Raw genomic sequence first — 27,984 nt, 5'->3', positions numbered from 1 at the left:
AAAATTATGAATATAAAATAAGGATCCAGTCAGAGGATTTCTTTGTTCCGTTTGGATAGAGGTCATTTGTCTGGCTGGGACGAGACAACAATGAGTGTGTTATGAAATACATGAAATGAAATGAGCAGCTGAGCATCTAAGAATATTATAGGCACATGCAGTTTGTCTGCTGCCTTTTATCTAGCTGAAACGAGAGAATAGAGAGAGGAGAGAGAAGAGCCTGAGAGAGGAGAGAGAAGAGCCTGAGAAAGGAGAGAGAAGAGCCTGAGAGAGGAGAGAGAAGAGCCTGAGAGAGGAGAGAGAAGAGCCTGAGAGAGGAGAGAGAAGAGCCTGAGAGAGGAGAGAGAAGAGCCTGAGAGAGGAGAGAGAAGAGCCTGAGAGAGGAGAGAGAAGAGCCTGAGAGAGGAGAGAGAAGAGCCTGAGAGAGGCAGAATCTCTGAAAGATTAAGGGAAGTGATAAATAAATAAAGAACTTTGTGATAAATGGTATATCAAAATTGCCCTGCAATATGGCCAATGGTTGTTTCCCTTTTTACTTGGAAGTAGAGACATTGATTTCATTCCACAAAAAAACTCTACAATGCAGTGATTAATGCTGGTATAACTTAATTCCCAGTTCAATTATAGGAGACACTATTTTGAAGTCCGATTGGTGTATAGGGCTGGTTGGTTAGGTTTAGGATTGGTGTATAGGGCTGGTTGGTTAGGTTTAGGATTGGTGTATAGGGCTGGTTGGTTAAGTTTAGGATTGGTGTATAGGGCTGGTTGGTTAGATTTAGGATTGGGGTACAGGGCTGGCGTGGTAGAAGAAGACTGAGGAAGATCAAGAGCTGTTGTCTCAGATGAGATTATGGCTCCTATAACTGATCATGTAATAATTCATGGTCTATCAATGAGAGAGGCTGGTCTGAGAGTGCAGACAAATCTGCAACGCTCAACAGTGGCATCTATTGTGAGACATTTCCAGCAAAACAACAGGTAAGATGTGCATTCTGCAAGGGCATCTGACTGAACTGAATTACAGAAGTAAATTGAGCAAAGCCTCCAAACCCACTTGTGTGTAATTGTTTCTGTATTTCTGCTTAGGAGCCAATGGTTACCTCCCACAGGCGGGAGAGGTAGGATTTTCACTGCTGTGAGGAAACTGCAAACGTTGATATGGTCATCAGAAACAATGACATAAAACTCAGAGATTTGGGACAGAGTGTTGGCAGACAACATTACATTTGGAAATATTCACAATGTAACAATAACAACTATTTCTAGAGTCCTGAAACAACATAAAGTCAGAATGAAGAAGTTGTACACTGTCCCCTTGGAGAGGAACTCTGAACGAGTCAAACAACTCAGGAACCAATATGTCCAGGTAAGATGACTATAAAATACAGAACTGGTTCTGAACTAAACCAAACAGGGCAGAGGCACATAATGGCCTGTTTTAAGGCATAATGTAAACTACTGTAGTGGCCTAACTCTTGTGTTGCCTTGTGGATTTATTTTAGAGAGTCATGGAGATTGAAGCCAGGCAAACACCCAACATATGCGTCTTTGTGGATGAGGCTGGTTTCAACTTGGCCAAAACACGGCGGCGAGGAAGGAATGTGGTTGGGAAAAGAGCCACAGTGAATGTCCCGGACCAGAGGGGTGCCAACAACACAATGTGTGCAGCAATATCCTCTGATGGATTGATGTTACACAAACAGCTAATTGGGCCGTACAACACCGAGCGTCTCATTTCATTTCTGGATGACCTCTATGGAAGGGTTGTACCAGGTGAGGAAAGGGTTGCAGGCGAAATCGGCCAACGTTTGTAATTGTACGGTACAATGTGGCACTTCACCACTCCTGCAGTCACAGCCCATCACAGTATGGTGTCACTTTTCCTCCTCCCTTACTCTCCATTCCTCAACCCCATAGAGGAATTATTTTCCTTGTTGAGCTGGAAGGTTTATGACCACCATCCACATGATCAAATGTCCCTCCAGGACGCAATGAATGCTGGATGCCTGGACATCTGCAGAAGATTGCCAGGGATGGACCAGGCATGCCAAAATAAGATTTTCAGGGATGGACCAGGCATGCCAAAAGAAGATTTTCAGGGATGGACCAGGCATGCCAAAAGAAGATTGCCAGGGATGGACCAGGCATGCCAAAAGAAGATTGCCAGGGATGGACCAGGCATGCCAAAATATTATTTCCTAGGTGTATTGCCCAAGATAACATAAGATGTGATTTGGATGAGAACCTGTGGCCAAATGCAGAAGACAGGGTTGACTAGCATTGCTACTGTATCTGTATCGGTAGATGGTGTATATACAAATTATTGTATTTTGGAATCTCTCAATGCCAAAAAATGACATAAAACATATTGAAGCATATTGCATCATGTCTGATTCATTCCTGTAACATATACTGCAGTGAATTCTAAACAGTAGAGAGGTGTCATTCTTGTTCTGAAAAGACATTTTACAAAAGAAAACATTGCGTAATGCTACCTGTTGTTAGTGTTTTTCAGGTCATTGTTTTATGAGTGACAAAGTGTGCTTGTTGGGTGACAACCTTTGCTAGTGTTATGGAAAAATGTGTTGATTTGAGACATGAAGTATTTTGGTAGTTTCGGTGCATTTTGGATGCGAAATGAACTGCTGTGCCAAGCTAAAAGTTGGTTAGGAGAACTGTGTGAAGAGTTTTGAAAAAGTGAACTAGGTGTTGAGAAATGGGTCCTAGCGATTGTAAAAAAAAACTGTAACACGAGGAATAAAATCAAATACACTAGAATGGAGCTATATACAGGGAGTACCAGTACCAGATCAATTTGGAGCTATATACAGGGAGTATCAGTACCAGATCAATGTGGAGCTATATACAGGGAGTACAAGTACCAGATCAATGTGGAGCTATATACAGGGAGGACCAGTACCAGATCAATGTGGAGCTATATACAGGGAGTATCAGTACCAGATCAATGTGGAGCTATATACAGGGAGTACAAGTACCAGATCAATGTGGAGCTATATACAGGGAGGACCAGTACCAGATCAATGTGGAGCTATATACAGGGAGTACCAGTACCAGATCTATGTTGAGCTATATACAGGGAGGACCAGTACCAGATCAATGTGGAGCTATATACAGGGAGTACCAGTACCAGATCAATGTGGAGCTATATACAGGGAGTACCAGTACCAGATCTATGTGGAGCTATATACAGGGAGTACAAGTACCAGATCAATGTGGAGCTATATACAGGGAGTACAAGTACCAGATCGATGTGGAGCTATAAACAGGGAGTACCAGTACCAGATCTATGTGGAGCTATATACAGGGAGTACAAGTACCAGATCGATGTGGAGCTATAAACAGGGAGTACCAGTACCAGATCAATGTGGAGCTATATACAGGGAGTACCAGTACCAGATCGATGTGGAGCTATAAACAGGGAGTACCAGTACCAGATCTATGTGGAGCTATATACAGGGAGTACAAGTACCAGATCGATGTGGAGCTATAAACAGGGAGTACCAGTACCAGATCAATGTGGAGCTATATACAGGGAGTACAAGTACCAGATCGATGTGGAGCTATAAACAGGGAGTACCAGTACCAGATCTATGTGGAGCTATATACAGGGAGTACAAGTACCAGATCAATGCGGAGCTATATACAGGGAGTACAAGTACCAGATCAATGTGGAGCTATATACAGGGAGGACCTATGGCTTGGGGGTAGAAGCTGTCTCGGAGCCAGTTGGTCCAAGAGCCGATGCTCCAGTAGCGTTTGGTTGGAGTCTTTGGAAACATTTTGTGCCTTCCTCTGACACCGCCTGGTATAGAGGTCCTGGATGGCAGGGAGCTCGGCCTCAGTGATGAACTGGCCTGTCCGCACTACCCTTTGTAACACATTGCAGTCAAGGGCAGTGCAATTGCCGTACCAAGCGATGATGCAGCCAGTCAAGATGCTCTCAATGGTGCAGCTGTAGATATTTTTGAGCATCCGAGGGCCCATGCCAAAACATTTCAGCCACCTGAGAGGGAAGAGGCGCTGCCGTGCCCTCTTCACGACTGTGCAGGTGTGTGTGGACCATGTTAACTCCTTAGTGACACAACCCTACATACACACACACCAATTAATTTAAAGCTCTCAACCTGTTCCACAACAGCCTCGTCGATGTGGATGGGGGCGTGCTCTCTCCTCTTTCTCCTTCGGTGACTGGGCCTACCACTGCCATGTTGTCAGCAAACTTGATGATGGTGTTGGAGTCGTGCGCGGCCACACAGTCGTGGGTGAACAGTGAGTACACACCCGTGAGGGGGCCCCGTGTTGAGGGTCAGCGTGGCAGAGGTGTTGTTGCCTACCCTCACCACCTGGGGCTGACCTGTCAGGAAGTCCAGGATCCAGTTGCAGAGGGAGGGGTTCTATCCCAAGATCCCTAGCTTGGCGATGAGCTTGGGGGGCACTTGTGTGTTGAACGCTGAGCTGTATTCTATGAACAGCATTCTCACATAGCTATTTCCCCTCTTGCACAGGTGGGAGAGGGCAGTGTGAAGTGCAATTGAGATTGCATCATCTGTGGATCTGTTGAGGCAGTATGCGAATTGGAGTGGGTCTACAGTAAGGTTTCTGGGATGATGGTGTTGATGTGTATCATGACCAGCCTTTCAAAGCACTTCATAATTACAGATGTGAGTGCTACAGGTCGATACTTATTTAGGCAGGTTACCTTGGAGCTCTTGGGAACAGGGACAATGGTGATCAGCTCATCCAGCCTCGTTTCAGAAAGACATAATATTGAAGCTTTCCTCTGATAGGAGACTCTCGAACGAAGCTCATCCATCTTATTCTCCAGTGACTGGACATTTGCCAATAGAACGGAGGGGAGCGCCGTTCAGTTTCTCTTCACCTCAATTTCACTAGGACTCCACCTTGTCTCCCACGTTTACGCCTGCTGTGTTTTGGTAGCTCATGGAACAAAGGAATAGGGTCCGGAAAGAGTGGAACAGCTGAGTCAGAGTTGAAGTTGTATTTAAGTCTAAATCAAGGTTAGTAACTGCCGATCTGATGTCCAGAAGTGTTTTGGCGGTCATGTGTGACAATAGTATGGTCTTTCTGTACAAAGAAAGGAAAGATAAACACGATAAAAGACACTAAATAGCAAAGTTGGGTCGGAACTCGTAAGATGTCGCCCTTCTCCGTCGGCGCCATCTTGTCATTTTTTATTTTTTTATTTCACCTTTATTTAACCAGGTAGGCTAGTTGAGAACAAGTTCTCATTTGCAACTGCGACCTGGCCAAGATAAAGCATAGCAGTGTGAACAGACAACACAGAGTTACACATGGAGTAAACAATTAGCAAGTCAATAACACAGTAGAAAAAAATGGGCAGTCTATATACAATGTGTGCAAAAGGCATGAGGAGGTAGGCGAATAATACAATTTTGCAGATTAACACTGGAGTGATAAATGATCAGATGGGCATGTACAGGTAGAGATATTGGTGTGCAAAAGAGCAGAAAAGTAAATAAATAAAAACAGTATAAAAACAGTATGGGAATGAGGTAGGTGAAAAAGGGTGAGCTATTTACCTATAGACTATGTACAGCTGCAGCGATCGGTTAGCTGCTCGGATAGCTGATGTTTGAAGTTGGAGAGGGAGATAAAAGTCTCCAACTTCAGCGATTTTTGCAATTCGTTCCAGTCACAGGCAGCAGAGTACTGGAACGAAAGGCGGCCAAATGAGGTGTTGGCTTTAGGGATGATCAGTGAGATACACCTGCTGGAGCGCGTGCTACGGATGGGTGTTGCCATCGTGACCAGTGAACTGAGATGTTTGTTTGTGCTGCACCCGGTTGCCCTTTTCTCATGGCAACAGGCCACAAATCTTGCTGCTGTGTTTGCACACTGTGGTATTTCACCTAACAGATATGAGGGTTTATCAATGTTTGATTTGTTTTCTAATTCTTTGTGGGTCCGTGTGATCTGTGGGGAAAAAAGTATCTCTAAGGTGGTGAAACATTTGGCAGGAGGTTAGGAAGTACAGCTCAGTTTCCACCTCATTTTGTGGGCAGTGTGCACACAGCCTGCCTTCCGTCTCTTCCTATCTCTACCCCTGTTTATTCTCATCTTTCTCATTCTCTATCTGTCATTATCTCTCTCCTTATCTCCTTCTCTGTCTCTCCGCATCCAGCCTCTCCTCTCTCCGCCCAGCACCTTCAGGCAGTAGCTGACCTGATTGTGTGGTGGTTTCTCTCTAATGTTAGTGAAGGGAGAAATCCAGACAGCTCTTTCTACTCTCACGGTCTGCTCTCTGCATAGCTACTGTTTGCCAGCCTTTTAAAATCCCAGCCTCCGCAACTTTCTGCTTCTGAGAAACAACAACCAAAGAGGACTACAATAGATTACAGAGTTTGTATGACAAGTACACACTCGTGTGCGCGCGCGCAAATACAAGCCAACGCCAACGCACACACATGTACGTGCGCTCCTAAGGACACAAACACAGGAGTGCACAGTCCAACACAGCATTTGAAAAATCTTGGGTTACAAATTGTCCACCCCACTGCAAACATTCACCTGCCTCATTTTGCATCTGCCAGTGTCAAAACACAGAGCTTTTCACTGGGAAACAAGATTGAGAGGACAACCGTGTTACTGTGCAAAAGTGTGTGTGTGTGTGTGTGTGTTGGCAGGGGTAAATGTGTCCATTGTTGTTCGAATGCCTTGCCTCTTTTCAGAAGCCAAACGACATCTTACAGCCAGTCCACAAAACAAACACAAGTTGGAGACTATTTTTTCAATAGCTTACTCAGTATCCTTACAAAGAAGTTGTGAAACATCAGCTATGCAAAAGGGTATGCAAAAGGGTATGCAAAAGGGTATGCAAAAGACAAGTGCAAGCTGTCATGACAGTCCCGTTGAATGTAAACACTTTCAGGTACCATGGCCATCTCAGCAGTCAGACAAAGGCCACAGAGTTGGTATTCACAAAGTCTCAGAGTGCTGATACAGGGTTAGTTTGGTCTTTCAGATCTTAACGAATAACATTTTATTGACAGGGGAAACTGATCCTAGGTCAACACTTTTACTCTGAGAAGCTTTCTGAATAGGAGTCCAACTATGATTACGTAAATCTAATCAAATTTCCACTGTAATAGATGAGATTCTAACCTGCTGTAATCTATGTGACACTGTTAGTAGCTCTAATCTCCGTTTCACCCAATCAGACCAGACATGTCGTCAGTCACCTCATATATCCCTCCTTATATGACCGACTTTGATCCCTCTTTTTGCTCTCCTGTCTCTCCCCCCTCTTCCCCCATCTCCCTCGTCTATGCCAAACCCTCCCTCTCTCAATTCAATTCAGTATACTTTATTGACATGGAAAGAAAACACTTACATTGTCAAAGTAAACATATAGCGATGATTGTCAAATACAAGAATATACTAGACTGTTTGTAATTAAGCAACAATGATGATTGTGACTCATTTTAACAGCAATGACAACAACACAAAGTATATGAAAATCACACTGTACTTCTCACCGGCTGTCCCTCAGGTCTCTCTCTCTCAACCTCACTCTCCCTCCCTCCCTCCCTCCCCCTCTCTTCTAATGGCAAAATCACATGATCACTTCACATTATCACCGACAGCGCTGCAGATGGGAGGTGACATGACATCCACCTTTAACTCAAGAGTCGTTCCTTTTCAACGCCTCAGGAATCTCTCAGCCTGAGACAGCCAACAGACTAGCCTGAACCCAGATCTGTTTGGGCTATATGGTCAACAATCACCATAGCCCTTACCGGAAAAACCACATGATTTCACAAGTGGAAAATCACATGCTTTGCACATGTGAAATCATGTGAAACCATGTGTTTTTGGAACACTTCACACGTGATGATATTTCTCGTGAAGTTTTACATGTGGATTTTGGTAATATAACACTGAGTGTTAAATTATGTGAAATAACACGAAGTGTTCAAAAAAGAAAGATTCACATGTGACATTTTTGGGTTCAACATTTGATAACATGAAACTACACTGTAAGCCATTGCTGTTCATTTTATGGTAAATTGTACAGCCATTATACAGTACATTTCTACATTAATAGGATACTGTATTAGTGTTTTGCTATATACACTACATTAACGAAAGTATGTGGACACCTGCTCATTGAACACCTCATTCCAAAATCATGGGCATTAATATGGATTTGGTCCGGCTTTGCTGCTTCTGGGAAGGCTTTCCACTAGATGTTGAAACATTGCTGCGGGGCTTCCATTCAGTCACAAGAGCATTAGTGAGAGCGGACACTGATGTTGGGCGATTAGGACTGGCTTGCAGTCGGCTTTCCAATTCATCCCAAAGGTGTTCGATGGGGTTGAGGTCAGGGCTTTGCGCTGACCAGTCAAGCTCTTCCACACCGATCCAGACAAACCATTTCTGTACGGACCTCGCATTGTGTACGGGGGCATTCCCCAAACTGTAAAGTTGGAAGCAAAGAATCGCCTACAATGTCATCGTATGCTGTAGCGTTAACATTTCCCTTCACTGGAACTAAAGGGCCTAGCCCAAACCATGAAAAACAGATGCAGACCATTATTCCTCCACCACCAAACTTCACAGTTAGCACTAATGCAATGGGGCAGGTAGCGTTCTCCTGGCATCTGCCCCAACCAGATTCGTCCGTCAGACTGCGAGACGGTAAAGCGTGATTCATCACTCTAGAGAACGCGTTTTCACTGCTCCAGAGTCCAATGGCAGTGAGCTTTACACCACTTTAGCCGACGCATTGCGCATGGTGATCCTAGGCTTGTCTGCGGCTGCTCGGCCATGGAAATCCATTTAATGAAGCTCCCGAAAAACAGTTATGGTGCTAATGTTGCTTCCAGGGGCAGATTGGAACTCAGTAGTGAGTGTTGCAACCGAGGACAGACAATTTTTACGTGGTGCTTGCTTCAGCACTCGGCAGTCCCATTCTGGGAGCTTGTGTGGCCTACGACTTTACGGCTGAGCCATTGTTGCCCCTAGCTGTTTCCACTTTACAATAACAGCACTTACAGTTAACCGGCAGTTCTAGCAGGGCAGAAATTTGACAAACTGACTTGTTGGAAAGGTGACAGCCTATGTCAGTGCCACGTTGAAAGTCACTGAGCTCTTCAGTAAGGCCACTCTACTGCCAGTGTTTGTCTATGGAGATTGCATGGCTGTGTGCTCGATTTTATATACCTGTCAGCAATGGGTTTGGCTAAAATAGCTGAATCCACTAATTTGAAGGGGTGTTCACATACTTTTGCATATATAGTGTATTTACTGTAAATTGCAATGCACGAAGGTACGTTTTTCCCATCCTGCAAATGAACATGGCATTCCTCACTTGCAAATGCATTTAAACTTATAGGATACTTTAGATACGCTTATGGCACAAACTGTTAAAAAAAACAAATCCTGTCATTTTACAGTAAGTTACTGGCTACTGAGCTGGGGTGAAAATAATGGAAACAACTTTTAATACACTAAACAAAAATATAAACACAACATGTAAAGTCCCATGTTTCAAGAGCTAAAATAAAAGATCCCAGAAATATTCATTCACACAAAATGTTGTGAACAAATTTGTTTACGTCCCTGTTAACATTTCTCCTTTGCCAAGATCATCCCATCTACCTGACAGGTGTGGCATATCAAGAAGCTGATAAAACAGCATGCTCATTACACAGGTGCACCTTGTGCTGGGGACAATAAAAGGCCACTCTAAAATGTGCCATTTTGTCACACAACCCAATGCCTCAAGTTTTGAGGGAGCGTGCAATTGGCATGCTGACTGCATAAATGTCCACCAGAGATGTTGCCAAATTTAATGTTGTTTAAGAGAATTTGGCAGTATGTCCAACTGGCCTCACAACTGCAGACCCACGTGTATGACAAGTGGTAAGTGGTATGCTGATGTCAGCGTTGTGAACAGAGTGCACAATGGTGGCCGTGGGGTTATGGTATGGGCAGGCAGGCACAAGCAGGAACAAGGCAGTTAACCCACTGTTCCTAGGCCGTCAGTGAAAATAAGAATTTGTTCTTAACTGACTTGCCTAGTTAAATAAAGGTCACATAAAATAAAAAGCGACGGACAACGATTAGGGCCTAATTTATTTATTTATATATTTTTTAAATATTTTTTTTTGTATTTTTGTTCAGTATATATTCTACAACTGAACTGTATTTTGTCAGTAAATATACTGTATTCAGGAAGTACACAGAAATTCCAATATCGGGGGGAAAAAAGGAATTTAAATTTGGTTTTACATTCTGAATTGACTGGAACTTAAATGGAATTGACCTAAACATTGGCTACTTTGGATGCAACCTCACCTGGGATTTAAAGTCACAACCTCTTAAATGACAGCAACCTGCATTTTCTGCTTCGTCCATAGGGTCTGTGGCCATGATAGAGATTGTGTACAAAAGCTGAAGAACATGCGCACATTCAGGTACTTTCTACAGGTGCTGGAGTTGTAGCCAAACTCGTGGAAAACAGAAAGGGAAAGGCTGCACACTGCTGCTCTTGCTCCCAGGTGATAACAACGTTTGATAGAGATCGGCCATAGATTTATTATCAACAATACATTTCTGAACTTTGCTAGAAGTTGCCCGGAATCAAGTCAATAATTGTGCCATTATCTTACAACACCAACTAAAAAGTAACAGTGCTCAGAGACACTTGAGGCCTGGATTCTTTCTGATCAAGCGTAAACAGGCAGTGTTTGGCAGTGTTGGAGGTGTGCATTAGAGCTGTCAAATCTGTTAGCAGCTGCTCGTGTTGGTTATTGTCATGAAGTCACACTACTTAAGCTAGAAGTTCAGAACGAGAAAGTGTAGGCTATATAGAAATAATAACACTCAAATTGAAAATCATTAAAGGATTTATATCAGCCTTGTCAATGTGTAGATTACATATCACAATCCAACTTGTAAACAAGGCTGCATGGGACTTCTGTTAATGCAGCTCCATGCAGCCAATGGCAATTTCCTCTTCAGGTACAATGCCAGGAGACACTTGTGGATTTGACAGCACTAACGCAGTTCTACCTCCGACACAACTGCTATGCAGGTGTTTGCTAGCATGGCTCTGATAGAATCTAGCCCTAAGTGTGCGAAAATGCTCTCGGGAATTGAACTTTTGGTCTGGAGTGCATTATTGCCTCAGCAGTGCCACCAGATGGTTATTTGTTACCAAGAACATATAGTAGATGTTGTGGTGGCAGCTGCAGAGAAGGATTTGGGTATACAAGATTTCACTTCCGAAGAGTTAGAGGGTGTGTTAAGTGGTGGTGTTTTTAGCTCGCTAAATGAATAGCTACGTAAATAGATAAGTTAGCCTATTAGCCATGTATTGACTGACGTATCATTGCCCTTGCTAGATTGATTGAATTGACATTCCCAGCCTTAGTTACATTAGTCCGTTTTGATCCAAAATATGGAGTAATTGAAACTGAATCTCGATTGACTTGAGACAGCACACAATGTACAAGGCCAGCTGTGATTTACAACCTGATAGCAATATTTGTTGGACTACCAAGAAATGTATTAGTGAATTATACTGATCATGCATTGAACTGCCTCCATCTATTCTGCCAACAATGCCTTACTCTGCATCATGGAATGTTGAGTCAAATACAAACTCATTTTAAAACCTCTTTTGAAGTTTTGTAGCATAAACTCGGAATTTGATCTTTTTTACTGGTATTATGATTGTCTGTTTGTTCCTCTTTAATGGCAACTGGTTCACAGGAGGTTAATGTTTAATTTTCAATAACTTACTGTCAACTATAATAGTTACAAGGGACTTATTGTAAATTTCACAGTAACTTACCATATCTAATCCATCATACTCACTGAACTGACCGTCTGATAGGAAAATGAGTATTACAATTGCATGGTAACTAGCTATAAGTTAAAGCTCTTATAATGCTTGGTATCACATGCACTTATGCCGGCCTTTAACAAACCTGCAGAACTAACAGTGTCAAAGCATAATGTCTATGAACAGACCAGATTCATTGGGATGACAGCCCCTCTTACGGAAGACTAAAAAGAGCTGGCTGAAAGCCACGCCTCGAATAAACCAAGCCTGGCAAGATTGCTAGTGGCATCAGGGTTGCCATTTTCCCCGCAAATTGGGCTACTTTCAAAACAATGTCGCGGGTGAAAATGTATTGGTAGCGGGTTGCTGGTTTTTTGGGCTACTTCTAAATTGCACTGTCGCCAACATTGTATTTCTCTTAAAACATTTTTTTTTTAAGTATTTCACTGTGACCTGCTGCTGCTAACTATGTTATTGAGTGAGTGGTGGGGAGGGCCTTAGGGATGTGTGTGTGTTGAGAGAGCACAGCAGCATGCAGCTTAGTCCCCTATTGGCTGAGTCAAATGAGTGAGAGGAGACAGAGCAGCACACTTGCACAATGTGACAACTTTTTACCAGTTGTAGGTAGGCTATTAAACTTGTCATTATGGAACATTTAAATGGAAATTATGGAACTCCCTCACCTGCTTTTGTTAGGGGGAAAAGTACTCAATGAAACTGACATTAAATGTGGAGAATGTTTAATGGTCGTCGGCGGAAGAAGAGGAGGACCAATGCGCAGCGTGGTAAGTGTCCATATTCTTTAATAAAATAATTGAACACTGAAATAAAACAACCAGTCCTGTATGGTGCTGAAAAAACACTGAACAGAAAATAAAACAGGCTACCTAAGTATGGTTCTCAATCAGGGACAACGATAGACAGCTGCCTCTGATTGAGAACCATACCAGGCCAAACACAGAAATCCCAAATCATAGAAAAAAGAACATAGACTGCCTACCCCAACTCACGCCCTGACCATACTAAAACAAAGACAAAACAAAGGAACTAAGGTCAGAACGTGACAGAATGATACATTTACATTTGTTGTCCATCAAGTAGCCTATTCATTTATATGCCATTGTAGCCTACCATTTGATACAATGAATATGTTGAAATGACTAGGCCTATATCACTGGAGTCATTGCAAAACAATTTGTGCCACTTGTGTAGCCTACCTGGAGCTGGCAAACGTATTTCATAAATAGCCTATAACGTCAGCGTATTGTTGTTGTAGCCTTGTGTTATTATGCAATTATTATGGCCATGTTTAGTTAAATAAATTGGAAGTTATCAAAGCAAATGCCAATCAGTTGTTGGAAAGCATTAGACTGACGGTAACAGTCAATCAGATTTGGTTACAGGATAAAAAAATAAAATAAATAAACAATGGCTGTTGTTGACAAGCAAATTCAGTTCATGTACATATTATTAATATTTAATTCAGTGATTGAAATTACGAGCCCATCCTCAGTAGCCTATTCCAGCAGGCTATTGGGAAACAGAAGCACCTCTTACTTCGAAATCGACAAACTATTCATGTTTAATAAATGAGTCTGCTAAATCATTCAGTAGACTATCTGAAATGAGATGTAGGCCTATAGGCTGCCTGCATCTATCCAGGCAAACCACGGCAAAGTTGAATTAAAATTATAAACCAAGATATTAGTCTGTAGCCTATGCCTATTGAAATTGCAAATACAGTTATAAAGTTATAAAGGTTTTTAGTCATTATCTGGCACATGATAACAGCCCAATTGCCATAAAATAGCCTAACATTTGTTTTTAAGTTTGTCCTAGTGTTTCTCGCTCAGAGATTTCGAGATCCTCTGTCCAACTTTCATCACTCAAACTCTCCTATCTATAGTTATGCACATGTGCACAATGGATATATTTACAATTATAAATTAGGTTCAAGCCCTGAATGCTGATTGGCTGAAAGCCGTGGTATATCAGACAGCATTCCATGGTTATGACAAAAAAATACTTTTACTTTGGTAACCAGTTTATAATAGCAATAAGGCACCCGGTGGGTTTGTGGTATATGGCCAATATACCACAAGTGCAAGTTCAAATCCCCAAAGTGTTAATGTATACCAGGGATGAAGTGCTGGAAGCACATCATGTTTTTGATTTAACCGACCTGGATGACCAGGTGTGTTGAATTTAGGCAATCACTGAACTGATCAACTGGCTCAGCTGGTCGGGTGTGGGGCCTAGTTTGAACAAAATCCTGCAGTACCTATGGCACTCCAGGAACAGGGTTGCCTACCCCTGATGTGTACTCTATGTCAAGTGTCCTTGATCACTGGTAGTTTTATGTTGATGTTATATTGGTGGTGATTATTGGACAATTATTGACTTGATTCTGGGCAGCTTTTAGCAAAGTGCAGAAATGCATTAAGTCCGTGGCCAAATCTTTTTCATGCTGGAAGATCTGGTGTTATAGCTGCACTGTAAAGCAGGATGTTTCAGGTTGTTAGTGACCAAGAGGTTTTATTTCAAATCCCAAATGTTGTTACAGTACAAAATTACTGTTTTTTTTACACTAATTGAAATCAGAATACTGTCATTTCATAGAAATAACACCAAGTAGTATATATTTACATTATTTTACTGCAACGTCAGGCAAAGTCTTACGTCCGTCGTTGAATGAATGAGACCAAAGCGCAACGTGGAAAGTGTTCATGATATTTAACACTGAAACACCGACAAAACAACAAAATATAAACAAGCGTAAAGTTCTGCAGGGATAGACAACTACTGCGCAAAAACAAGATCCCACAAACTAGGGTGGAAAACAGGCTGCCTAAGTATGATTCCCAATCAGAGACAACGATAGACAGCTGCCCTGATTGGGAACCATACCCGGTCAACAAAGAAATAGAAAACTAGAATGCACACCCAAATCACATCCTGACCTAACCAAATAGAGAAATAAAAAGGTTCTCTAAGGTCAGGGAGTGACACAAATTGCAGAAATGTATTTTTGCCAATTTCCATTACACCAGCAGACCTGGTGGTGCAGTAGGAACTTCAGGTAGTTAGTAACCAGGAGGTTGATTCCCAAGTATCAGCATACTGTCTATTAACTTAGCTGTAAAAACACAGTAACTAGTTCTACATTTATCATATTTACATCGTAACTGGACAAAAACCTCCAGGGGACCATGATAGAACGTTCTAAAAAATGTCCTTGGATCCCCAAGGAACAAACCGGGAACAAACCGGGAACTAGACAAAACCTGCAGGGGACCATGACTGTTTAAATTTAATTAACGTCAATTATGCCTTTCAATGTAAAATATTCTAAATTACATTTGACACCTGAGTTTTCAAACGTTGTCACGTGTAGTTTTATGTCATCATATGTTGCTTCACATGTTATCACGTTATCAGATTAACTTCCCATTAAATCAAATGTGATTTCATGAGGTCACACGCGATCACGTGTTCACATGTGAAATTCATAAGGTTTTTCCGTAAGGGAGGAGTTGACTAAACAGATCCAAGACAGGGCTAGACATAAGACCATAGAAGTTGCTACGGCATTGTCTGCACACTGCTTACAGTTTGACACTTGTTTTCTCTTAACCTGGCAGGATTACTAAAGGCAGCCAGCTGTGTGTGTGTGTGTGTGTGTGTGTGTGTGTGTGTGTGTGTGTGTGTGTGTGTGTGTGTGTGTGTGTGTGTGTGTGTGTGTGTGTGTGTGTGTGTGTGTGTGTGTGTGTGTGTGTGTGTGTGTGTGTGTGTGTGTGAACCTCAAAACATGTCAAAAGAGTAAGATGGGACTGTTCTATCTCCCAGATAACGTGGAATGTTCTTTCCCTGGGCTCTGCCAACACAGAACAGCGACACAAAACAAAAATCCAATACCAAGAACACAACAAGAGGACATTCTGCCACTGTCCTTAGGCCCTAAAATGCTGTGTATCGATCCGGCAGAGGGGAGACATTTACAAGACGTAAGGGCTCAGACAGTGATTGCCTTTTCAGATCTATCAAACAAAGCAGCTGTATCGAAAAGCAATTATAAGGAGAGATGTGTGAAATTGCACGGTAAACAGGTCATGTCCGCAGGATGGTGAGAGATTGAGAGAGAGAAAGTGGGAGGGAGACAGAGAGAGAGAGAGGAGGCAGATGGGAAGAGATGAGGACGATGGGAAGAGACAAGAAAGGGAGGGAGTGTGTGAGAGAAAGAGGGAGGGAGAGAAAGGGAGAGTCAGAGAGAGACTGATGGAGAGACAGCGAGAGAGAGAGAGAGATGAGCCTATTTTCCCTACATTTTTAGGAAAAGGGTTCCAAAAGGGTCCTTTGCAGAGGGATAAGGTTCTACGAAGCTGAATAAATTCATCTGAATAAATGGTCTTCATAAGGCAAAGGATTCTACTTAGAACCTTTAACATCCTAAGAACCATTTTTTGAAGAATGGGTTCTTAAATGATCCTTTGGAAGGAAATTATGATTCGTTGGAAGGCAAGAAGTGTTGATTCAGAAGTAACCCCCTCACCCCCAGCATGCTCTATTGCAGGTTGATTTTCAGAATATTTTTTTTCAATATTTGTGTTTTTGCATGTACATTGACTGGTTGATTATTCTTATGCTACACAAAGATAAATAACAAAGCTACGTTTAAAAAAAAACCGAATACAATCTGTTAGACTTACTGTATGCACCATTACTAAGATGTTTTTTCCAGTTTAGATGATTTATGTCATCTAAGTAATCAGTCTTCCCTACCCTGGCAGTCATTTAGAAGGAAAACAGTTGTGGGTGATTAAGAGCCCCAATTGTTAGATATCCTTACTCTGACTGGATCCCAATAGGAAATACACATCACTTTGCAAGCATAATGTGACTTGCAGGCTTGATGTGGCCAGGTATTTCCTAACACCACTGTGTTAGGGTATAACTAGCCCGTCAAAGAATGGCCTTATGATATATGTAATGTATAATGTCCTACAAAGGCAAAACGCAGTAACTACACTTTTGGTAGAAATTGAGTTCAAACTGAAATCAGTTGACAAAGTGTACTGGTTCAATTATGTTCCGTTTCAGAGAAAATGGAGTGTGAAATTTGCATTAACTACAAAATCCAAGTAAAAACTGAGGCAAACAGCAATAACTGAAGTTACTGCACTTTGGCTTTGATACACCTTGTTGTGACAGCAGTTACCCACTTTGCCATACAAAGGCAAAAGAGCAGTAACCTTGCAAACAGTGAAACTGAGAAAAATGGCTTAAAAATGTATTGGCTCTCCATCCAAATATGTTGTAGACACGTGATAATGTATTATCTTACTATTAAGTAAATGTCTATGCATATCAACCATGACCACTGATTTGACCTATGACCCCCTAAGTAATAACAATGTCCATACAATGTCAAATAAGAAAAAAACACAAGAAAGTTGGATGAAGACATTTATCACTTCAACCGAAGTCGGCTCCTCTCCTTGTTCGGGCGGCGTTCGGTGGTCGACGTCACCGGCCTTCAAGCCATCGCCGCTCCACCTTTAATTTTCCATTTGTTTTGTCTTGTTTCCCCGCACACCTGCTTTACATTCCCTAATCACACTACAAATATATTCCCTCTGTTCCCCCCATGTCTTTGTGTGGGATTGTTTTGTTACGTGTTTTGTGTGACGCGCCCGGCTGGGTTTTCCCCGGGTACCGTGTTAAACACAAATTATGTTTAATTGTTAAACATTTGCATCATTGTGACTGTTGTCACGCTTTTCACTTTTGTCATGAGGTTTTTTGACACAATTGCGTCCGTCTGTTGTTGCTTCTGCCAAATAAAGTGTGCACCTGATCACAACTCTCTGCTCTCCTGCACCTGACTTCTATACCAGTAGCCCACAACCTGACATACATTGTAGAAACTGCACAAAGTTTTAAGTATGAACATTCTGCTTGATGAAATAGTCCTTACCTTGTGGTTGAAAAAAATGCTTGAGGGTTACTACAATACAACATTAAAAACATGAAAATATAACTACATATAATCAGTAAATACAGTTGAAATGTAGTTAGAACTCACACAGAAAACAGAAAACCAACAAGAAAGTTGGATAAACACATTTAGATTGAAGATACTGCACTTTGCCTTTGCATAACCAATATAGTTGTTTAAGGTCATACAAAGGCAGAGTGCAGAATCTGTCATAGGTCAAATCAGTGGTCATGGTTGATATACATCAGTGCATTATCACTTATCTACCTGCAAAATATTTGGCTGATTAGCCAAAAAAACGAGTTACCGAGTAGTTACTGCGTTTTGCCTTTGAGGTAATAGACAGTTTAATTTTAGAGGATAATAAGGCTGACGGAACTGTTCAGAGAGTTCTAGGAAGAACCCTTCAAAGATCAAATATCTGCTGTATGAATAGTGTGTAGATTGTATTTTTGTTGTCTCTTGGTCTTTCCAATATATAACTCTTATTTAATGTTTTATTTTGAATGTAATGTAATATCATATGTTGTTCTTGTCTATAACCATTTTGTACTTTTTGTTTATCATGTATTTGTATGCTTTATGTGGACACCAGGAAGAGTAGCTGTGTGTGTGGATCCTAATAAACTAAACTAAACCGGGAATAAGGATTCAACCTTACTGTGTTTGGTCCTTGATGTATTGGTGTACTTTTTCCCCTGCCAGAGGTGCATGATTTGATCATCGATCAGATCAATCAATCAATCTATCAATTAATCACAATGAATCATCTTAGTATTAGAGTCCCTGCAGTACTCTTGAACCTCTCCCACAGCTTGACTGCCATTATCTAACATCCCGTTATATAACAATAAAGAGCTCATATGTCAGTGTGGACTCATCAACCACCCTATCTATAATATTCCCTCTGTCTTTCCAGCTGTGCAAGCAAGAAAAGCTATCAATTAACTATTATCATTAGATATATCGGTAGTGTATGTGCTCTACTTTATTTACCTGCTACATATTAATGTTTGCGATGTTTCTTCGAGGCTTCAGCTGTGTCTCTCTCACCCTGGAAACAATGGCAGCTATGGATTTGAATAGCTCTCTCGCTCTCTATCTCTCTCTCTCTGATGTTTGTCAGAGTGATGAGAACACCTGAAATGACTGTATACCGGCACACAGAACACTGTGCCCTCTTTAGAGAGGTAGTCAAGTGAGATCAAACGCACATTCTTTAGTAAGTAGGTATAAAACACATAGAGCCTGCGCTTATAATCTCCAGGAAGTGTACCACACCCATATTTATAGACATAAGACAAGCACTAAGTTCATGGTGGAGCCGGTGGGTAGGGCTGCCGTCTTATTGGCCCTCAACCAATCATGCTATTTTGTTTGTTTTTTGTCGTTGTTCGTAACTTGTTTTGTACATAATGTTGCTGCTACCGTCTCCTATGACTGAAAAGAGCTTCTAAACATCAGAACTGGGATTGAACTGAGTATTTTAAGATAAGCTGTATTCTTCAATGAGTCGGACACGAGGGATATACTGTTGACACCAGACCAGGCCCCGATCCCTGTGATTCCCTAGAGAAGGAAACGACGATTCAGAGGCAAAAGATCAAGGTGCCTTGTGAGGACCAGGCGACGAGTGGCTAACCTGCCCTTGCCCTCCGTTCTGCTAGCTAACGTTCAATCGCTAGAAAATAAATGGGACGAACTGAAAGAAAGTATATCCTACCAACGGGACATTTAAAAACTGTAATATTTTATGCTTCACCGAGTCGTGGATGTTGTATTCGTCGGCGCATGTGACAAATAAAATGTACTTTGATTTGCTTTGAATTAAGTTGGTCTTTACATATTTGAGTTTTCATTTTTATGAAAGACTGTAACACCAGGAAATCAGCTCCAAGTGATTTTAATTCAGGAAATCTGTTCTCAACTATTTCCACACATAATGATCGTATAGAAATGTCAGCAAGATTTGAAATGATGTTTTAGTCAAATATTATATATGTTTGAGCTTCTTGCAGTCAATTTGCAGTCTACAAATTATTTGTAATTATGTTCCGGCCCCCCGACCAGCTGCTCAAGAAAAAAATCGTCCCGCTGCTGAATCTAGTTGATGATCCCTTCTTTACACCCTGAAGCCCCTGAACATTTTCTGCAAAATCCTTTGCATAAACAGTACTGTAGCTACAATACTGTAGATAATCCTAACCCACAGCTGTTTTATCTTGTGTTCCACAACACATTGACTGCAGGGCTCTCTGCCTCCGCTAACACTAATACAAAAGGCAAGCTGGAGTTGGCTGACTGAAGGCCTTTGGAAACATCTACTGAGTCTTGACCCAGAATTTCTATTGAGCGTGATGCAATTACACAGCCACTTAACTTTTACACCAATGTTCCAGGGGAAAGGTTCAGGAGAAGGGGAATCCAGCTGCTTTCTATAAATATCTGGCCCTCAGTCAACAGCCCAGTCAAACCAAGCCTGCGTCCAAATCGTTAAGCAGTGTATGTCAAAGCAGTGTGCCGATACCTGTATTACTTTATCAGAAGCAGACAACTTTTTGATTTGGTATTGGTTTCAGTAAAGACAAAAAAGGCTATGGCGTGTGGGACATCGTCTATAATAATTTGGCTGGTCTAAATTATTTTCACCAGCAGGTGTCACTAGTGTACACTGTGTTGATCAGATCCTTGAGTAATTAACCTATTTGACACAATTGGCTGGAAAATCCCAATGCTTCAGAAAGCTCTCTTTCTCCATCACTAGTTAATAGTGGACAGAACAAACAGGTTATTTGTGACCCAGCCAGTTGGGTCACTTAGTTAGGTTAATGGCCTGCAGGCATGGTTTCAGTAGGGGCTTGGCTTTGCGATAGTTATTTTTGGCCACCCATGAGAGTAGACGTCACTCCTGTTAATCTGTTTTGTTGTATTGTCAAAAATGTTACGGTTGAGCACTGACACTTTTGTAGCTTCATGTGGTGTATACAAGTTGAGTTCCTCAAGTGCCTATGTGTATCCCAATGTTTCAATAGTTACCACTTTGTTATCGTTTTAAATAATGATGTTATTAATTGCATATTAAAATATTGACTTGTAAATCAGAAACAATTCTAAAAATCAACCTGCAATAAAGCATGCTGGGAAATATGATAATGATGAGTGTAGTTTTGGCTTAACACTGGTTACTAACACCAACACCGGGGTTCTGTTACACTAATGAGTGATAATTTAACACTTACAGAGTTCATTTAACACCAGCATCAACACTATAAATGTCTCTCTCTCTCTGGTTTGGTAACAGTCTCTGTTAAATGTTCTCTACACTCTCGGAATCAAGGAACCCTAGAGATCCTCAAGGAACCCCTGGAGTTCCTCAGGGAACCATTGCTAGTCAATGGTTCATTTTTGCACATTCAGTTAGTTGAGGGGTTCTTCGAGGAACCTTTAATGTTTCAATGTATCAACATTGAGGTTGAACACTGACAGTTTTGTAGCTACAATGAGGCTAACAGAGGTGTCTGAGCTCTTCAAGAGCCTATGCATATCCCAAAGTTGGAATAGTTACTACTTTATTCCTCTCGCTGCTCTGTAATTATTAGAATAATAAAACGATTTGTAGTGTATGAACTTAACATGATGAACAGGAATTACATTTATGCTAAAGGCAGAAATAACTGTCTGAAAGCCATGCCTCCGATCTGATAGGCTGCCCCCTCTACAATATATGATCAAAAAGGTAAACATGTGAATCCCTCCCATCACAGGGGTTCTTCTGAGACCATTTTCGGGGGGGGGTTCCTTGATGAGCCCTTTTGAACTGGAAAGGTTCCTGTGTGGCAACCCAAAAGGTTCTTCCAGGCGACAGGTAGCCTAGTGGTTAGAGTGTAGAGGTGGCAGGTAGCCTAGTGGTTAGAGTGTAGAGGTGGCAGGTAGCCTAGTGGTTAGAGTGTAGAGGTGGCAGGTAGCCTAGTGGTTAGAGTGTAGAGGTGGCAGGTAGCCTAGTGGTTAGAGTGTAGAGGTGGCAGGTAGCCTAGTGGTTAGAGTGTAGAGGTGGCAGGTAGCCTAGTGGTTAGAGTGTAGAGGTGGCAGGTAGCCTAGTGGTTAGAGTGTAGAGGTGGCAGGTAGCCTAGTGGTTAGAGTGTAGAGGTGGCAGGTAGCCTAGTGGTTAGAGTGTAGAGGTGGCAGGTAGCCTAGTGGTTAGAGTGTAGAGGTGGCAGATAGCCTAGTGGTTAGAGTGTAGAGGTGACAGGTAGCCTAGTGGTTAGAGTATTGGGTCAGAAACCAAAATGTTGCTTGTTCAAATACCTCAGGTGCAAGGTACAAATATGATGATGTGCCCTTTAACAAGGCACTTAACCCTAATTTGCTCCAGGGGTACCGTACTACTATGACCCTGTAAAACAACACATTTCACCTCACCTATCCAGTGCTGCTGCTAGCACCCCTGGGGGCCAAGGGGCTCGTGGCTGCATGGTGAATTGCAGAGGACAATTTGCAGCCAGAAGAGAACACAGCTCTCCACTGCTCGGTACTTAAGGAGAAGCACTTGACTAGAGACAGTGATTGTAATAAGTGGGCCTCATTGTCACCTTCTAAAGGGCAACAGCACAGACAAACTGAGATATTTCAACCTTGTCCTAGTGTAACTGTAGGAGAGTGAGAGAGAGAGAAAGAAAGAGAACAAGAGAAAGAAAGAGAGAGGAGCAAAGTGTGACACACTATGATTCATATGTAAACATGCAGAGACATGCTTTTGTAAATACAAAGGAGTAATGTATATTGCAGAGGTGGTGGATATGCTTAAGACAATGCTGAGTTTACCTATAAGGTTCGGGTTTGCAGGCAATATCTTAATGCTGTGTATGTTTTCCAGGCTGTATCACAACCAGCCGTGATTGGAAGTCCCATAGGGCGGTGTACAATTGGCCCAGCATCGTCTGGATTAGGGTAGGCCGGGTTTGGCCGGGGGAGGCCGGGTTTGGCCGGGGGAGGCCGGGGTAGGCCGGGTTTGGCCGGGGTAGGCCGGGGGAGGCCGGGGTAGGCCGGGTTTGGCCGAGGTAGGCCGGGGTTTGGCCGGGGGAGGCCGGGGTAGGCCAGGTTTGGCCGGGGGAGGCCGTCATTGTAAATAAGAATTTGTTCTTAGCTGATTTGCTTAGTTAAATACAGGTTAAATACAAAATAAAATAAATAAATTCAACATCAAGTGATGAAAACTCTATTCCACTTCAATTCAACCCTGAGACAACCCTCTCTATGGAGCCCTCTACGGAACCCTCTCTACGGAACCCTCTCTGCGGAACCCTCTCTGCGGAATTCTCATTTATTAATCATAGTCATTCACAGACAGGCCAAAATACCTCTCTGAAACTACATGTAACAGCGTAACTGATACATTAGGCTGTAGTATGGACATTAATATAATGGATTTGAAATGACATGTGATTCACTAACAGGAACATTGGCGTAGCAGTTGATCAGCTGGTTTTAATCCAGATATTTAACATGGTCTGTCCTATTAGTAGTTGAGCTCTTTATTGACTGTCTGCCAGCACTGATTGGCCTCAATCAATGTTTCCCCAAACTCGGTTTAAACACAGGTTCCACTTGTCGAAAGCTGTAATAGCCCTGTGTGACACTTCCTCAAACAAGACATTTGACACCTCTTGTTCTGTCTCCAGAAAAGAAAAGAGTTTACTTACTATTTATTACTCGCCACTCAGCTTCTAAAACTGTAGAAATAAAAATGGGTTCAACCTAGCCAAGTCTGGAGTTCAGACTTGGAAGGCACCCGTGGCGGTTAGTGCCGTTTCAGTTGAGGAAGGACGCAACATTTTTCTCATGAACATGGCCTTATTTCTATTACAGCATTTTGGATGACTGTCATTCATATCCATTAACCCAGTTAAATGTAACACGCGATTGGTTTAGGCTACTACACGATTCTCTCATTTTCCCTGTACCCATCATGAGGTTCCTACAACCTAGCCTATGAATGAAAGTTTACAACATAGGTGCACACAGGCCGAGAGAAACATTTGAGGTGACAGACAGGGACACATGGACAGACAGTGATACATTCAATACCGCCTTTCACACTCTTGCCTGCATATATAGTGTGTAATCCTTAGTCCAATAGTTGCAAACGAGAGTTTCTATTGGACAAATTCAGGTATGTTTATGCCCGTTTGGTTGCATTTGCTTCTGTTTAAGAAACGTTTTTCAACAGAATCGGATGAATGAATACATCACTGATCACGCGTAAATACAATTCACATTCATAGCTGCCAAATTGGATTCCTTCTCGCATCTATGCACTCTCCTCCTCCACCTTTTACCTTTGCTTGTAGACTTCAATGCACAACACATCAGCTGCTTGTGTCCAGGCGAAAAAACCTGTCTAAGCCAAACCATATCATAACCGCTACACACAGCCTACATTTTTGTCACCCGCTACAATCATGCAGTAACTTTACAGTGTACAGTCAGTAAGGGTCTGTAGTGACACCTCTAACACTGAGATGCAGTGCCTTAGACCGCTGCACCTCTCGGGGAGCCCCTATCTAGCTTTTTCTTGCTTCTACATAATTTTGGAATAAATTAATTTATTCAAAACTGTTCAACTTTCTCTCTCTTTGAGTCAACTACTCACCACATTTCATGCACTGCAGTGCTAGCTAGCTGTAGCTTATGCTTTCAGTACTAGATTAATTCTCTGATCCTTTGATTGGGTGGACAACATGTCAGTTCAAGCTGCAAGAGCTCTGATAGGTTGGAGGACATTCTCTGGAAGTTGTCATAAATACTGTGTAAGTCTATGGAAGGGGGTGAGAACCATGAGCCTCCTACGTTTTGTATTGAAGTCAATGTACCCAGAGAACGACAGAAGATAGCTGTCCTCCGGCTACACCATGGTGCTACCCTACAGAGTGCTGTTGAGGCTACTGTAGACCTTCATTGCAAAATAGTGTGTTTTAATCAATTATTTGGTGACGTGATTATATTTAGTGTAGTTTTATCTTAAAAGGATACCTTTTTAAATGTTTTACAATAAAACAATTATAAAATTCACTGAGGAGGATGGTCACCCCCTTCCTGCTCTGAGGAGCCTCCACTGGAGGGCACATGATTACAGATATTGATTCAGCCATAGCATACAGTAAGCATTATTTTCCACAATTTCACTGGCAACAATATTTGAATGCTCTAATCCAACATATTCCATGTGGGAGGAGATATACTTTCTCCAGCTGCATAGAGAATGTGAAAAAAATTGGTCGATGTGCCTTGCTCAAAGGCTATGGCTGAACCTGTAATACAACACATTTCATTGCACCTAGGTGACAATAAAAATATATATTATATTCATGTCACAGGCAGGACCTGAACCCTGTTTTCCCACAGGAGAAAACAACTTCTTAACCATTTTACCAAGAGAAAATTCCCTGTTGGGCTGAAGGTGACAGTGATTTTAAAGCCGCAGGTACTGCATCATGAAACCGTGAGCCTGACTCACATCCGCTATACAAATATAACTAATATTGCTGCTACCGTATTCTATATGCAATCCCTATTTAAGTGGATGCTTACTCATAGCATTGATGCTTATAAGGCAGACTTGATTTTTATTGGGACTGTACAGCCCTCTATGAGGCTACACCCATACAGCTATTTACACACAGCAAATGCCACACCACCAACTAGCCATATGCATTATGTGGGGTTAGAATCATCACACAGTCAGACTTTCAAATCAGGACACAGTTTATGTGTGAGATAAGATGAAATCATGATCAGCAACACAAATTACATCTCAGGCAATGACATATCAGGCAAACTGTGACTGCTAGTTGTGTGAAATGCTGACATGACATACAGGTGTAGGATCTTAATTTGACCAGTTTCGCACAGCATGAAATGTATCCTGCAGCAAAAGGAAATGTGCATTATTGTATGGATTATAATGAATGGAAATGTGTATAGGGGTTGATGCATTTTTTTTGTTAGCTCAAATCAAGTCTGACAATTTAAAATAAAAATTACTAACTTTTGAAGCATTTTAAACCACCTTTCAGTTTTCTCAATGTCATTCAATTCAACATTGAAAAAAGTGTCAAGTTTAAATTTGCTCCACCTGAGCCAGTGTAAACACAGGTCAGAGACCACTATAACACACCAAATGCGTTTGATGGATCATTTTCGTGTTATTCTATGTCTCTTAAAGGGAAAGTAATCCAAAACGTATTGAAAGTCATCCGGTTACGTTACGTAGTTTGGGAGTGATGTTACTGATTACAATTTTGGACAGGTAACACGTAACTGTAATAGATTACATTTAGAAAGTAACTTAGCAACCCTGTATAAGGTAAAATAAGGCTTTTAAAGTTTGTGACTGTGATGTGGAGAATTAGGCTACAGCAACACAAGTCGGGAAGTCAAATGCCATATAGCCTATATTGCATGTTCATCATATGAAGTGCATGACAGCAAAGAATAGCAGGAACAAAGATGCTCCAGTTGTTAAATTGTAACCACACTGTTGTTACGATATTAAAGCAATATGGTGCAACATGTTGCATTTGGACACTCCTACTATAAAGCCACATGTTATCAGTCGATGCAGTTTCACGGAAGAGACTATCTTACAAGCAAACACACGCAGATGAACTGAAACTGTACAATAAGTCCGCATTGATTAAGAATAACGCGTATTCAATCATGGCAAATGTAGGCTATATGCCTCTACAATAATAGCGCACATTTATTGTCTGACTTGTGGGCTACAGTGTTGCACATTTGTGCTGCAACAGTTGGCCACTTACATAAAGCGATGTGGCTGCTATTCTTACAATATCATATCACCCCGAGTTCCTATCGATTCCCTCCCTCGCAGTCTATTGTAATATTCCCAGCAGTCTAATTACTCACTGCAGTAAATTGTTTGGAAGCTTCCCTTTAAATTGCACGTACCTGATATTCCTCCGCCGATCACAATAACGTCGTATGTGTTCTGTGATGTCATGGTGTTGTTTTGCCGGTCTCTCTCTGTACGTCCGCTGCCTGCGGTTCGCTCGCCTCGCTCGGTGCTGGATGCCAGGCGAACAGAGGATGGCATCTGTATTAAAAGCGGGGGAGACCAACCCATTTGAGCCGACTCCGCCTACGGGTTGCAGCCTAGCCTACTCTGGATAATTTTATTCTGATGTCAGGGGTGAGAGAGGGACCACACATGATCTTTGTCCTAGAACGACACCTGCTCCAATTGTCTTGACCTACTGTAGTATATAATTTGGACATGATATACTGAGATAAGCTAGTGTGATTGCATGTTTAGTAGCAATGTGTTGTTTTGCAATCCTGCACATGGAGCCACTAATCCTGTAAAACAAGATTACAGTTAGAGTATATGCATGATACCGTATCAGGTGACGTGTTGCAGTATCAAGTTATGGAGGGTCAGTTTAAAGTTTTTCACTTGTGACCAGACATTGATCAATGGTCATTATAGAAAGGCTAACATTATATATGAGTTATTTTGCATGGAAAAGTCATGACAAGTCTTCATGACTGAACATGATAGCAATTAGATAGCAAAGCATGAGCTAAGTAACACCGTTACGTGTGATACATTTATTAGTTGTTATTCATACTGTAAACCATAGGCTATATAGGTATGTCCGTATAAATCTATTTACAATTTGGATTTAGTCATTTATGTTGCCCCCTTGTGGAAATATTTGGTCATCAAAACACTGAATAAATGGCATTTTTCACTCTCTGATTATGAGCCTTTTACACTGCCATGGGGTCCAAAACAACCTCCAGCTAACTGAGCCCCTTTCTCTAGCCCTGGCTGAGCCCGTTCTCTAGCCCTGGCCCAGCCCTTTCTCTAGCCCTGGCCCAGCCCTTCTCTAGCCCTGGCCCAGCCCTTTCTCTAGCCCTGGCCCAGCCCTTTCTCTAGCCCTGGCCCAGCCCTAGCCCAGCCCTTTCTCTAGCCCTGGCCCAGCCCGTTCTCTAGCCCTGGCCCAGCCCTTTCTCTATCCCTGGCCCAGCCCTTTCTCTAGCCCTGGCCCAGCCCTTTCTCTAGCCCTGGCCCAGCCCTTTCTCTAGCTCTGGCCTAGCCCTTTCTCTAGCCCTG

General features: G+C 42.1%; 1 protein-coding gene across 1 annotated transcript in view; it reads right to left on the bottom strand.

Annotated features, from left to right (window-relative positions):
• The window catches only part of mao (monoamine oxidase), a 62,304-nt gene extending 35,328 nt beyond the window's left edge, over positions 1 to 26,976 (bottom strand). Inside the window, exon 1 of the mRNA XM_052522122.1 lies at positions 26,817 to 26,976. Within this exon, the coding sequence (XP_052378082.1) occupies positions 26,817 to 26,961 (145 nt within the window). The 5' untranslated portion in view covers positions 26,962 to 26,976. The remainder of the gene's footprint in view (positions 1 to 26,816) is intronic.
• Between the last annotated feature and the right edge of the window lie 1,008 nt (positions 26,977 to 27,984).

This window comes from Oncorhynchus keta, chromosome 7 (genome assembly GCF_023373465.1).
Source record: "Oncorhynchus keta strain PuntledgeMale-10-30-2019 chromosome 7, Oket_V2, whole genome shotgun sequence".
Classification (NCBI taxonomy): domain Eukaryota; kingdom Metazoa; phylum Chordata; class Actinopteri; order Salmoniformes; family Salmonidae; genus Oncorhynchus; species Oncorhynchus keta.
The sequence above is the reverse complement of the archived record's forward strand: the minus strand, read 5'-3'. Positions and strand labels throughout refer to the sequence as shown.